Source organism: Sander lucioperca, chromosome 7 (genome assembly GCF_008315115.2).
Source record: "Sander lucioperca isolate FBNREF2018 chromosome 7, SLUC_FBN_1.2, whole genome shotgun sequence".
Classification (NCBI taxonomy): Eukaryota; Metazoa; Chordata; class Actinopteri; order Perciformes; family Percidae; genus Sander; species Sander lucioperca.
In genome coordinates this window covers 27932296-27947733 of record NC_050179.1, presented here as the reverse complement: position 1 = coordinate 27947733, position 15438 = coordinate 27932296, and the positions used below count along the sequence as shown (strand labels likewise).

The following is a 15438-nucleotide window of genomic DNA, read 5'->3' as shown; positions in this document are numbered from 1 at the left end:
CACATGGCCTAAGCATGGAACTCTGATTGTTGATGAAGACCATGAAATGCAGTTGAAAGCCTTGTCACAAGCTAGTAATTGGAGCTTGAGGTAAGTTGTATTTTTGGCAAATCTTTTTTGTGTAAATGTTTGAGTCAATTTTTCAAGCGTTTGACAAAACAAATGGTGACTAAGAGTCCACTTGCTAGCTTTTTCTGGAGCTTTCAACTGCATCTCTGGTCTTCGTCAATGAATAGAGCAAACAATGGATGGAGCTGACTCCTTTCATTGATTAAGACCGTGAGATGTTATTCAAAGCTCCTGAAAAAGCTAGTAAGTGGACTTTGAGTTAAGATTTTCTGTCCAAAAACGGTTTAATCTTTTTGTCAGACCTTTGAGTGGCTGCAACGTGACTAAGGTATCCAGTCCTTCAGCGCGCGACTCATGTAATGTGCACAACACAAGATAAACAAAAACCCCAGACCATCAGCTTGGCTGCATGCAAAAAAAAAGGATCAATAGAAATCAAATGACAAAAAAAAAAATTAAGCAAGTTGTTTTGGTTAGGGTCTACTTTTTAAACACATACCAAGCACAAAACCTGACCTGTTGCACTGAGAAAGATATAACAACAAAAAAACAGTATGTGCTTTACCATTTAGCCTAACAACATTAGAGTCAAAAGAGTTCAGAAATCTCTCTCACAACTTTAATAAAAACATCTGACTTTGATTAATAGCTTAGGAAAGTGGCACATAGAGGATATCCCTGCGATAGACTTGTACATAAACGTCCTATATTAATATGTGGATTTAGTAGATACAATCTCGGGGGTTCTTTAAAAGCAGAGACCAATATAAACATTATTGTATTTGGGCTCACTCAACAGTAAACAACATGACATTAACATAAGTTGTATAATTACAACTATAAAAGTTATTTAAATTAACTTAATTCTGCACAGGAATATTTTGGCAGTCAATGTTCAGAGAGAAAGGCGAGATGAGCCTGTGTGTGTGTGTGTGTGTGTGTGTGTGTGTGTGTGTGTGTGTGTGTGTGTGTAAAGCCATCAGTTTCTGCCAGCATCATGGGGAGAACAGCACAGTCTTGATGTAAGACACAGTCGTTACGTTCAACAGCATGTTCACATGTTCGTTCCCTGGAAGCTCCTTTAACATCACAGGCTGTTTTTGCTTTCCCACCCACCGCCTGCACTGGATGCCGCTCCGTAGGTTCACCGTCCCATCCCCGTCGCCTGACACAACCGTGGGCTCCACGTCGGGGAACTTGTCAGAGTACTGGAAGGACTCCATCGTGGGGACACCACTGCCGTACAAGCAATGGACGGCCACTCCGGGGGGCCTGAGGTCGGCCACCAGTGGCTCCGTGTCCTGCCGCATCAGCCAACCGTCCTCAAAACCGATGTCTGAGTAGAAGCGCTTGTAGTCCAGCACAGTGTAGTTGGTGGTGGGCGTCTGCACCAAGATCTGGTGATGGATAGAGAAAAAAAATTACTTTCTCAGTTGTTTGATTTGGTTACTTCTACCAAAATGCTTAAAGCTTTAGTGCGTAACTTTTTGATATTATCGAATGTCCGTTACATTCAAGCCATTGCCGAATGAATCGCTACAAAGCTAATTGGGCTAACATGAAAGTCTTTTTTTTTCTCTACTTAACCAATGTAAGTGCAATCTTCACTCTTCTTATAGCTCAATTTTTGTCTCCACCAACTCCTGAGGGAAATATCTGGCTCTTTAGCTGCTAAATGCTCCACTATGTTCACCTGCTAGTTGCTAACCCCTGTTGAAGATCTCTGGCTTAGGTAGAGTGGTTGGCAACAGAAAGAAGAGAGAAGGATGGAAGCTAAATGTGTCCTTGGTAGGAAAGAAAATGATGCCTATCCATACATGCACACACTCACATAGATACATACATACACGCACCTGATCTTTGGGCCAGGAGTGGGCATAGGGGAGCAGCCAGGAGGTGGAGACAGCAGAACGTTGTTGGGAGCGAATCTTCAACGGGCTGATCACTGGGATGCGGTTATTATCACCTGTGGGCAGAGAAAAGAAATCCGTAACAGAGAACTGAAACTGAGCTAAGAATTTCCAGCCACAGACCCAACACCAATGAGAAGAGTTTCATTTTCTGGCTTCTTTAAATAAAACACGCTACTCATGTTCAGGGAGACAAACCTGAAACCCATGACACACAAATATACAGTGGAATGTGTTGCACAGTATTGTCTAATCCTGATTGTGTCAGGGCTACAGGTAAAACATCTATCGACATACAGGATCTGATGTAAATGTCTTTTTTTTTTTTTGCAGTTTGGTCTGAGCAGTTTGAAGGAATCTGATAGAGGAACAAGGAGAGCACTTTCTACACATTAATACACAGGCTGTTTACCATTGCATCATTTGAAACTGCACTTGTCAACTTCAAAGATTGTTTGTTTGAGGGACTTCACTGCTCAAGTAAAGATGTAGTGTGACACTAAAGATGGTTTAGAACCGTAAATAGTAAAAAAAAAAAAAAAGAAAGAACAAGTAAATATTGGACATTAAAAAAGGCATTTTCCTGACGGACACAATCTGAGAAAACTAACTTTGTTTGAGATCTGTTCCTGTCTCAGGAACAAACTCTCACGAGATCTGGTAACACAGATAAGTTAACGTCAACTAACGTTTGTGAATGCCCTAACAAAACTAATCTCCATAATGCTAAATATGGCTTTTAGCTGTGTTATACAAATATAACTTTTCATTCATCCACATGACGTTCACTACACTTTTAAACGAGGCCACGCCAAAGACCCTAAACCGTGTCTGGCCACGCCCATTTAAGAGACAGGAAGTGTGTAGTGTTTAAAGGTCCCATGGCATGAAAACGTCACTTTATGAGTTTTTTTTAACATTAATATTAGTTCCCCTCCCCTGCCTATGGTCCCCCAGTGGCTAGAAATAACGATAGATGTAAACCGAGCCCTGGGTATCCTGCTCTGCCTTTGAGAAAATGAAAGCTCAGATGGGCCAATCTGGAATCTTCCCTATATATATATAAGGGGAAAGGTTACCTCCCCTTTCTCTGCTTTGCCCGCCCAGAGAATTTGGCCCGCCCATGAGACAGAGAGAGACATCATGGCTTGCAAACGAGCAAAGCATGGCAGTTGGTCAAGGCCACACCCCCACCCTCCACCCCTCTCCTCCTCAATAGCATTTAAAGCTACAGACACAAAAATGGCACTCCTAAGGAAAGCTCATTGTGGGACTGGAATTTCAGGAAAGAATCTTCAGATACAGTATTAGGGGATTAGGCCTATATAAAAGCATCCAAAAAGCAGCATGTCATTGGACCTTTAATACTATTGCCACTGCTTGAATCTTTAGTATGGAGGATCTTTGGTAACACCATTAAACTGCTCACTCTTTAGAGTTCTTTAGTGGTAAAATACCAATGGACTCAAAGGCATCTTTGAAGCACATTTAACTATAGTAGCATTAGCGACTTGCTCATAGGGGAAAGTTCGCTCATAGCTGTTCAGAAACAACTGTTGGATTTTGAACTCCCAGCATAGACCACATCAGACAGCAGATATTTATTTGGACAAATAAAACAAATCTATGATGTCTTAATTAGAAAGGATGGAACATTAGTGTCTTGTTGAAGCCCCAGGCCAATCCGACCATCTCAGAATCAAGCTTTGACGCAGGAGCAATGTCTAAATAATAGGTGGCTTTCAAAGGGTGATCATTAGGTCTATCCATGTGTAGTGTGCTTATTTATTGATTATATTTGGCATTTTGTAATTTGCGGTGTTTTGTGTTGTGTGTGTGCAATTTACATTATTCATCATTATTGAATTTTATTTTCACTTTATCAAGTGCCAGATCAGATGTGTTGGCCATATTCCGTATTATGTCTTACTCTTTTGTTACTCTTCAATCTAAAAGTGGCTGGTGTATTAGCAAGCCAGTTGGTCATGTCAGTTGGTCCAGTTAGCTACGTGACAGTTACACCCTAAAGTTAGAGGTGTTGATATTTAACTAGAAAATGCATTTCCTGCAGAAAATGCGTGTAGCTAAATTGCTAAAGCTAAACTGGATTAATAGCTTAAATCTGTAAGAAGAAGTTGAAGTAGTGAGAATAGTTGGAAGAGTGGGAATTGTTTTAATTGGTATGAATTTCACTGACATGTTGAATAACACCACTAATGTAAAAAAGATGTGGAATAATTAAAGTTTTTGAAAAGCTAATGCTTAAACTAAACTGGATTGCTGGTTAAAATGTGTAAGAAGAAGGTGAAGTTGTAAGAAATGTGGAAAAGTGATAATTGTTTGAATTATTATGTCTTTAAAAGTTGAATAATAGCCATATTGTATGAAAGTTGTAGGTGTTACTACAGTGTCACAGCAGGGGCAAGCGAAAGACATATTACTGTCTGTAGTTGCAATTTGACTGTCTGGCCAATCTGCTGCTTCATGCTTACTAATCAATGTCCATGTTTGTAAACACAGAGGAGATCGCTTTGATCTCTGATGTTTGTAATCAGCTAACGACTATCACCTGTGTCAGACTGCTGCCATTAAAGGCTCTGACACACCAACCCGATGGCCGACCGTAAAGGAAAAGGCAGTCGGACTGATCATTCGGCTCCCGTTGGTCCAAAAAGTTCCTCGGAACACACCGGAGTGACGCCGACTTGAGCGTACGTTCTGCGCGTGCGTGAGACGTAATACGTTTCCATAACAGCAGGTAGCGTTAATCTATATTATCGCCCAAAAAATGCAAACCGGAAATGACAAAAGCGTCACGTGGGTCTGGCTTCTCCCGAATTTCAAAGCCGACCATAATGGCTGCTCGTTCGGAATACGATCTCGTATTTTACGAAAATAGTTCACCGAAATGTGTTTCTGAAAACATTTTAAGTGAGAAATAGGCCATACAGTTGCTGAGTCTGTCTGTTTTTTTTGGATCGACAAAGGTCAGTTTGAAAGATTTTCGTCAGATTTTGAGAGGCGTTCGTCACGCTCATCCCCCTCGTCATTTCCGGTAAGTGTTTTGACATAAGTGCACTGATTCGCTAGTCAAGGGCTAGCACTCCAACAATCAGATTGGTCATTGAGTCCGACTGCCCACTGGTCGATTCAACAAATAAAATCGGCCCAAATTAAAGCCGACGGCTCCTCCGACTGACGGCGGCACGGAACACACCAAATAGACACAGAGACAATTTATTTATTTATTTATTACAAAAAAGGCCTCGTATATGCGTTTGTCTTTCTGAAGGTATGTGGGTTTATGCTTGACCTTTGTGTAATATCATTCATTCAAAATATTTAGCTTTTTCTTTTTGTAACATTAGTATGCTCTCTTCTTTCATCTTTTTAGGGCTGGGCGATATGGAGAAAATCAGATATAACAATATTATTGACCAAATACCTCAATGTTGATATTGCGCCGATATTGTTGATAATTGTTGCTTTAACAAAATATTTACACAATTAGATTTTAGATAAATAATCATCAATAATAATGAAATGGTTAAAGGCTATCTGGTAAGTTAAGAAATTTACATTAATTTATCTACCAGCCTTACTTTGTTTTATCCTGAACTTTTCCTGTGAAGGCAGGGAGATAACTGTTCTTGTCTACTACAAAACATACTGCAGGATCAGACCCCCATAAGCATAATAAAACTGTTTCCATAATACCGGTTCCATATCTTACCAGAGGTGACCACACGGAGGGTCTTGGCCACCCCTGCCCATGGTGCTCCCAGGGCAATGAATGCTTTGATGTATTTGTCTTTCCAGGCCTGTGGCTGCTGGTTGAGGAAGTACAAGGTGTACATGTTGCCCATGCTGTGCGCGATGAGCACCACAGGCCCACCCGCCTTCTCCGCCATCTCTTCAATCATCTGTTGCAGTGCCAGGAAATACTCTTTATTCTCATCTGATAGAGGACAAAAGATCAACAGAGTAAATGAGTTAACAAAGCTGAAATCCCCTGTATTGTATTAGAAGTTGGAGCACTAAGCTAAGCTAAGCTCTAACAGGACTGGACCAGTTGAAATATGTGGCCTGATGGGGAAAATGTCCTACACTTCCCCAGGTTATGTATCCCTATACATTCTGACTTCACTGCCAAAAATACCCCTTTCATAATAAAAGCCCACAATTTCCAATACTGGCTAGAACACTGCTCATCGTTGTTTGTTTCCTCATACTGGAAAATTCGTACTCCAAAAATTGATAGACGCAAGTCTTTCATGGGCTCCAAACCATTTAGCATGCCTGCTAAAAGATTCTGTAGATTCCTTAAATGCTGAATTTTAACACAGGAATGCACTGCGTATGTTTCTGTGTGTCACATGTTTTAAATGTCCCATTTGCTTTAACACACAAAACACAAAAAGATACATTCTCCAAATACCAGCTAATATGCTTTGTGTACTTCGGTCCTTGTGAAGAGCAGCAACATGAGTGTTGTTGTCACCTTAGGAGACTTGTGAAAACCATGAGAATGAAAAAGTGTATTTTGGGTTTTACAGGTCATTTCATCAGTCATGGGTTAGGATAACAGCTAAGGGGATGAATGTTAGTGCGTGTGCGTGGTTGCTTACTGGGGGCTTTCCTCCAATCATAGGGAGCTCCTCTGACATCATCATCTCGGGTGTAGCCCCAGTCTACCAGCGACTGCACTATGGTAAAGAAATACATGCCTAGGACACACACACACACACACACACACACACACAAAAAGAAGAAATAAAGCATCATACATTTCAGTCTCATTCCAACACTTAAGCAGTGACAAAAGTTATAATCACATTCCTGTTTTTCTATCTTTGTGAGGACTCATTTATACCTTTGAGAGTGATGACATTTTGCCCCAGTTCTCACTTCTCTAAAGAACTATTTGGTTTTGGGCCTTTAACTCACCAACACTGTGTTTGCTGGGGTCCAGATACTCCAGTGGAAATGTCTGTCCGAACCCCGGGACACGGATGTCCACACCCGGCGGTGGCGAGGTGCTGTGTGTGGTCCTGTTGTAGATCAGCCTGCACACGCACAATTTATTACAAGGAGAATTTGTTCCGTGTCAGTTCTGCAACTGTGGTGAACCACACAACTGTCACACTCACAAATACATCTTACTAGTACGAGGCAACAGAAACACTTCCCATTTCAAATCACCATCGTCCCACCACCTTGTTAGTTATGTGTGACAACAACTTCCCTAACTCTAAAACTTCCATGCAGATGTGAGAGAAGTCTGGGTTTGCCAAGCAGAAGCATAATGAATCATTGTCTCGCGGTCCGCTTTGGAAGAACCAAGGGGGTAAGCCAGCCTCCGCAAAGCGTAGCTCCTATGGAGCCATTTTGTTGCTATCAAGCCACCACCCACCGTTAGCATCCCATTGACTGCCATTCATTTTGGCGCCACTTTGACAGCGAATAACTTTACATCTGAAGCATTGTTTATTTCTTAAGAAACACAACAACGTATAAAAGGCTCCATTGGCTTATATATCTTATCACTAGTTACTAATGTTAACTAGCATTTTAGTTAGCAATAATTAGTCTGTGCCTATGTTATCTCCTAACATATACCTACGCTCTCCGTCTCTGCAAGATTGGGAATGATTGAGATTTCTCTTGGTACAGTTACCAGAAGACTTCCAACCCAGTTGGAGGCTGCCCAGTAACGCTCAGCCATCACCGCAAAAGTGCTTCTAATAGACTTCACTGGTCTCCGTGGAAAACACATTGTCCATTTATTTTTCTATGGAAAGAACCAATGAAATGCCTACTTGCTGCGCGTACGCTACCCCTCCTGCGTACGAGCCTGAGCTCATATTTCATCGTCACCACCGGAGTTACTGCAAGTCTGCTGCAGAATGGAGGAGAAAACTCACCAAAAGTTGCCACTGCCACGGTTACTTAGTAACTTAGTAAGTTTTGAGGAGTGAAATCACGCTCCTTTCTCCTCTCTGCTCTGAAGCAGCGGTGCTCGTGCACGTCTGTGTGTGGGTCGAAGCCCCAAGGGCAGGGGGAGGGGTTAGACAGAGCCCCGAGGAGATGCTACTTTCAAATCTTGCTAGCTTTTCAACATTACCAGCCCTGCCTTTAATGACTCGTCTCTACTCTACTACGTCTCTACTGTTTGAGCATTTACCATTATCCTGTACACGTCAATTGTGGACATGGTTAGCAAAAGTTCCATAAGCTACCTTTACACCCAAACTTGCAAAAGTGCCCCTTATGAACATCACAGTTAGCTGGATCATGACCCATACTTTTAAGCTTAACCCTTAAAACATTACAATATATTAAATGTACTTCTATTGTAAGTGCTGTATACACTTAGATTAAAACATTCAATTTTAAATTGGAGACAGTTTATAAATAATAGGTTCATTATTAAAAATCAGATTGATTACTGAAGTCACTTTGCTGAAATACAATTTAGTCTCTAGTTTTATACTGCCTCAAGTTTAAGGTGGTTCCTGAGCTCTAAATTAACTATTGTGTATCTGCAACAAAAATGCTGTTGTTTGTAGCCTCAATGCCATCCCAGCCAGTCACATGAGTGCAATCATACGATGAGCCAGTTCTAAAAGTTATCTACTTATGACACGTTGAAGTCAACATGAGTAGATAACTTGTTTTTTCTACTCATGTTGACTTCATTTTACAATGAGAGCATGTCGTTAGTCAAGATAACTTAAGTCTCAAATTAGCAAATCAATCCTTTAACTGCAGTTTAGGAAGTTGGGAGTTTAGAGTTATATAGATGAGAACTAATGGTCAGTTTTGTCTTGCTAATATCATGTTAGCCTGTATAAGTAAAACCATGTCTTAAGAACAGGGACCAGAGCAATAATTCAACATTATTGCCCCATTTAATTGCATCACACCAAAGTTCTCATTTCGAGATGTTGTAGCTCACAGTTCTGATGTCTAAATGACTAAACAACAACAATATAAAATACACAATTATGTTCCAGTAAACCACTAACAAGGAATAAGATAATAGTTGTATGGCTAAAACACAGGCTTACTCAATATTCTCTTTTTCAGTTGGTTGCTGATAGAGACATTAAAAGGAATGTTATGTTTCCTTCCATACGTTGTCGATAAATGGAGGGTCCGAAGGTCAGTTTTTCCAATGTAGGTAGATAACTATTAATGCAAAGCCAAACAGGTCATTGATCCCATCTACCCACCACCTGATCCTATTGACAGCACCTCTAGGAAGGAATATGCACTTTTGGAATTTGCACCAGACCATGTTTTTACAGAAAATCAAGTGTTTTCCTACAAAAACAGCAAAGGCAAAATATTTCAACCAATTTGGTCACCCTTACCATAGAAAAAAATACCACAGTGATCATCAATAAAAAAAGTTAATTATAAATGTAATGTTCATGATCTCTTCACACAAAATAAAATAGCGATGTAAAAGAACATCAGATTTCCCTGGACACCGAACATCAACAAACCAAGAGAACATCTTGTGCATTTGGTGAGGTGGATAAATGCATCACTGACTGACAATCAGTAGCCTACTTTATGTCTGAATGTGAACTAGAGTCCTGCACGGGTCCAGTTTTGTAAAACTGTATTTTTTTACCCGTTACACTGGGGCTGTGCAGTAATCAAATTTTGATGTCGATTTTGGCTCCTAGCCATCAGAAAAACAATGTAATTGAGAAAGTAAACTCCGATTTTGTCTTGTGTTCTGAATGCCGCGCGCACTTTCGCCCCTCCCGAAGGCTAAACTCACTTAGCCAACACTGGAATATATTTCTTACAATATTTATTTTAAGGGGAATTCAAAAAGTTCAAGGGGAAAAGTATGGAGGGAAATTTCACAGTTCAAGGTGTTTTCACTGTTGATTTGTTTAACTGTTTTTTTAAATTCAATAAAAGGAAAATCTTTCCAAAAGTCAATGAGTAATCGTGCAAAATAGTGATGATTTCAATATTGACCAAAATAATTGTGATTATGATTTTCTCAATATCAAGCAGCCCTATGTTACACCACTACTTTACGAGTTACCCATCGGGTAGTCTATATCCACGACGTTCCACTTCCGGGATTGCTCCGATGCCGCCAGAAATTCCGCTGGATGTCTTTTTCGGCCGGATGTCCGTTACCTTCCGCTTTCTTTGTGTTGGAATTTAAAACTCCGGTGGATTTATGAGGACTATGGTTAACTGCTCCTCAGATCTCTGCAGGGTAAATCCAGACAGCTAGCTAGACTATCTGTCCAGTTTTTTTACAGAGTTTTCTGTAGCACGACTAAAACAACTTTTGAACATACACATGTTCCACCAAAACAAGTTCCTTCCCAAGGCTATTTTGCAGCGGCACCGTGGCTCTGCCTGGTGCTTAGCGCCGCCCATGACGATTGGTTTAAAAGAAATGCCAATAAACCAGAGCATGTTTTTCTCCCATCCCGAAAAGCTGTGTGGACTACCCAGACCCTCTTCCGCAGCGCTGTGGAGGAAGGTCTGGCAATGCGAGACTACCCATTGGGTACCTGCCCGATACCGTGCAGGAGTCTGACGTGAACAGATGTCATACCTTATGTTGTCGATCCAACAGTCTATGGCTACAGGGACCAGCAGCTCCAGGTTGAGCCACAGAGTGAAGAAGTCAGTCTTCTTATAGCAGATGTAATGGACCACACTGGGTTTATCCAGCTTCGCCTCCAACTGGTTTCCCAGATCCCCCGGAACTGCAAAGAGTCACATTAGCAATCAATCACATATCGGCAACATCATTGTCACCACAAGATTTTCCAAAAGACCGAGTATTGTTATTGTGGATATACAGGACAGTATAATGAAGTCTAATGGCAGTAACACAATGCTCTTCAATGTAAAGCACTTTAATTTGCCTTGTTGCTGAAATGTGCTATACAAATAAGGCTGCCTTGCCTTGAATGATTATTTCATGTCTACCCTGCTTCCACACATATTTGTAATGGATATAGGACTCCTTCTTGTTAGTTATCAGTAATTCAAGAAGAAAAAAAATCTGGAGAGCTCAGAAATTCAAACAAAACATGAAAGGACTCTTTGGAAGGGGAAAACAAAAGTTCAGAAGAGAAAAAAAAAGGTCCAAGGCACTCTTGCAAAAAATTTAAAAAGCCAGCTGGGCAGCAACCCACGCGTAAGAAGGCCGCTTGTGCCACTACGTGTGGGTTGCTGCCCAGTTATATTTTTTATGTACTTAAGAGATTTCTATATGAAATAGCCATTTAAATAAAGGCTTTAAAAAATGCAAGAAGAATGCCTTGGATAATATTTTCTATTTTGGACTATCAGTAATTCAACTTGAAATGAGACTAGGCAAAAAGCTTAATTTATTAGCATTTTCTTCTTCTCGCTTTCTGCCTCTCTGCACATGACCAAACAACATCCACAAAACAAAACAGTGCACATCTACAAAGGCGTAACTTTGATGTTAACTTTAAATTAATGGTGCCATTTTATAGATATTTCATTGGGTCAGTTTGAACTTGTTCACTAGGATCCTGGTATCAGATTGTATTCTCTGACACTGAGTTCTGAATAAACTCAGGACTAAATGGCCTCTTTCAGCTATTAGTACATAGTTGAATAGGCCCTTGTGGTTGCCTTACTGTCAGTGTAGCACAACATCACAGAAGCCACACACAGGCCTGTGTCTATAACTGTAATATTCTACTGGTTGTTTGTAGAAATGAATTTGAGTGTCAATAGTCACCCACAGGTTTGTTCAACTGGCAGTTTGCACCTACTATCAATAATATTAATCACATGACAGTCAGTAGTATCTGGCTAAAGTAAGATGGAAAGAAAGAACACATTTTTCTAATGCCACATTGATGTGTGTGTTATAATACCAATCCATTGTCTTACACTGTGTTATTCAATCTGCAGGGACTTGGTTTGTAGCAGCAGCCCTATGATGTTAAACATACAATACATAATTTTCTGTCGCTGGGGGTCTCTTAATTAAAATACGAACAATCAACACTTGATGCATGCGCAAAGAGGATATGCCATTGAAATAAGACGGTGACCAAATGACACGGACCGTGTCCTTGATTAATATGACAGATTTCTCTGGGTTTGAACTGGATTGTTGGAAACATTTGGGATAGGTACACAAATTTATTTATTTATATTTATATATATATATATATATATATATATATATATATATATATATATATATATATATATATATATATATACACACACACACACACACACACATACATATACATCAGGGGTGGCCAACCAGTTAGGTATAAAGAGCCACAAAAAAAAACGCACCATAGCAAAAAGCCACACAACACATGCACGTCCACACTACAACAGCAACAGTGACTTCCAGATCTGATGTCATAATACATAGCAGTTTTCATAGTTTTTTTTCTCACTTAGATTGACTCAGTGGGAAACCTGACAGTCTTTGTTATCCACAATCCTTTTCAGGTCTTGCTTGAACTCGGTTGTGGCCACTCGAAGAACTCTCTCACTCATTTCTCACTAAAGGGGCTTTCAAACAATCGGATTCAGCAGTGAAAGGGTTAACGAGGAAGGTGATCTGTGGCCGCTGTTTTTCCTCAGGTTGCAGAATCTGTCCTCAAAACTCTGCTGCATTATTTTCCATTTTAAAATAATTGGCAGATGTATTGGCAGATGCATTCAAATGTGTTTTTTTTTTTTTACTTATCTGAAATACTGTATGTTTCAGAAAAGTTAAAAACAACAATCAACCAATGACACAGCCCCCAGCCACACAGGAAGAGCCTCACAGGAGCAGGCAAAGAGCCGCATACGGCTCAAGAGCCACAGGTTGGCCACCCCTGATATACATACACACACACACACACACACACACACACACACACACACACACACACGTGTCTAGTCGATTTTAGACATTCTGATGCAGAAAAGTTACATATATTTTATCTTTAATAAATATATCTTATAACCATAATTCCGTTTTTATTTAGAGACAACTTACCTTAACCTTCACTTTTATTTTTCCTCACACAGATAGCGCACACACACAGCACATTGGTGTTTAACCACGGGCAAAATCAAACAGCAAGAATTCATTGTGGGTCAAACAGCTACAGAGACTCTTATCACACTCATATAAGGCTGCGGTTGTAACTTGGTCAAACACAGATACAGTTCCTCTAAACTAGGGATGCAGAATGTATCACAATGCCATCAAAATCGCAATATGGCTAGTGCAATATCCAAATCGCAGAGCCTTATTTGTTAAAAGGCAAAATATGTGTCAAACCATACTGAAGTAAGTATTGTGCTGCTGCAGAGACATCCCAGCCTACAATTTGATCCTACTAGATAAAGAAAAGAAAAAACTTTGTTTGGTACCGATCCTTGCAAAAATCACACTATAAACTTTTGTTTTTTATTCAAGATTTTTCAATGAAAATGAGAATAATGATAAAAAAAAAAAGTAACATTCCTTCCAATATCATGAATCATATTGCAATCGTAATATCAGTCAAAATAATCGCAATTAGATATTTTCTCCATATCATGCAGCCCTACTCTAAACCCAATAATGTAGTAGAAGATATTTAAACTGGTAAAAGGTGTTACGTTACAACTTTAAACCTGGATTATGAATTTAAATTTACAAATTACACACTTTATTTTAAGATTAAACAGAGTCTAGAAACGTCTAGATGGAGACTTCCAGTCGTATCCTTGGAACCTTATTGGCTGTAGTGCAGAATATTTCAACTCAGTCATATCAGGGTACGTTACTGCTCTGATTAAAAAACAACCCACACACAGCTCTCATTGGACAGAAGGACAACTTGCAGGATGTCTGCAGACAAAACGGTTTAAATTTAAACATGTCAAAATGAGTGCATTTTTTTGTTTACCCGAGTTCCTTTCCGTGACAACGGCCAGCCAAACTGCTTTCACAACATAGCATATGACGCCTTCCGCGACATTAAATCCTCAACAAACGATGACCAAAAACATTTTCGTAATGGATGTAAACGAGTTACGATACAGCAACATAATACTCAAGACTGCATTTCTTCAAATAAAATTCGACATACAGGTAAACGCGGCTCTCTACGAGGAATGACTGAGAAAAATGACCGACAGGCCAAACATTTACAAAAGTTGAAATGTAAAACAACGTTAGGTACGCCCAAAGTTTATGAATATTTTCAAGCCGAACTGCCAAATAGTAATTTGAAAACTGTTTAGATTTACTTGAAGCTTTGCGGCATGGAAGGAGATCTATTTTGGTTTAATTTAGAAGGGAGTTTGGCCTATCTTGAATACTGCCCCACCGTAGCTAGCTGCTGATGAGCTGGCTGAAGTTGCGTAATTAGCAACAGTTTGTTGAACAAGACTAGAAACACTAGAAAACACTTACTGAGGACCACGGGGGGTCGCGGGGGCGAACAAGAATTGCCGCCGAGACATTTCTCCAGCGGTCTCCCGCTGCTCCCAGCCGATAACAGCAACAATAACAAACCGACTTGGAGCAGCAAAGAGAGGTCGGTTATCCGGTGCCAAGCCGCCATGGGTCCCGATGTTTCATAGCCAAGCGGTCATGGTCGCCTCCTTGGTGTGTGTACGTCTGGAGCGAAGTCTTTCTGGTTTGCTGTTAAAGCCCTCTGCTCATGTTTACCACAGTTGAGGATAAGCATAGACTGTATGATGATAAGCAGTTAACAAGGTGGTGAATGATCACGAGGTGTAGATTACAGAGCACTCAAGTCAAGAGCAATCGACCGCAGATGTAGTCAAACGGACGCAAAGAGAGATAGACAGTTTGACATTTGCACGGGATAGGATCGAAACTACCGGTAATCATTTGACACGCGTGACATTTGTGAAATTAAATGCTTTTAAAATTGGAAACATTAAAATACATTTGGCATGTTTACAGAACAGTATAAATTCACATCACTAGTTTAATATCCTGAGGAGAAAAGTGATCTTATAATCATTTTTCGAAACAAATTATATCTAAAAAATATATAAATCCTAACAGAAATATTACAGTGACATCATAGACAGTGAAAAAAAAATAGGTTACTGGCAAGGTCCCTATGAGCTATTCATTACAGTCACTATAGAATATGACACAATGGCAGTTTGTGTGTATGTGCACTTTGTGATAATTAATTCATCATCCATCAAAAAAAAACAAAGCAGGATTGTGTATTTTTGTAAAGATGTAACAGGATTTGAAGTTGCCTGAATGGACTGTGAGAAAACTACACATACTACAACAATAACTGAACCATGGTAAAAAAAAAAATAAAAAAAAAAAAAAAAAAAATCCCCATTACTATGTTTGTAATTAATGTGATAATTATGTGTACCATGTTATGTGTATCAAGTCTCATCATGATCACCACCAAATATAAGGAAG

At 39.9% G+C, this 15438-nt stretch overlaps 1 protein-coding gene across 1 annotated transcript; it reads right to left on the bottom strand.

Moving 5' to 3' along the window:
- Positions 1-138: 138 nt before the first annotated feature.
- pla2g15 (phospholipase A2, group XV) lies at positions 139-14778 on the bottom strand. The gene is made up of 7 exons (XM_031310386.2): positions 14431-14778; positions 10579-10732; positions 6927-7045; positions 6608-6706; positions 5713-5937; positions 1923-2035; positions 139-1466 (listed from the first exon to the last, which is right to left on the bottom strand). Exons 1-7 carry the CDS (start codon positions 14579-14581, stop codon positions 1065-1067), a joined length of 1263 nt encoding a protein of 420 aa, XP_031166246.1. The 5' UTR covers positions 14582-14778; the 3' UTR covers positions 139-1064.
- Positions 14779-15438: the final 660 nt, after the last annotated feature.

Excerpts from the sequence above, each read along its gene's own strand:
- pla2g15 (XM_031310386.2), bottom strand. The coding sequence starts at position 14,581 with ATGGCGGCTTGGCACCGGATAACCGACCTCTCTTTGCTGCTCCAAGTC. Across the intron at positions 5,938-6,607 it reads TGATTGGAGGAAAGCCCCCA|ATGAGAATAAAGAGTATTTC; the intron begins GTAAGCAACCAC and ends GTCCTCTATCAG. Across the intron at positions 2,036-5,712 it reads CCTCCGTGTGGTCACCTCTG|GTGATAATAACCGCATCCCA; the intron begins GTAAGATATGGA and ends CTCTGCCCACAG.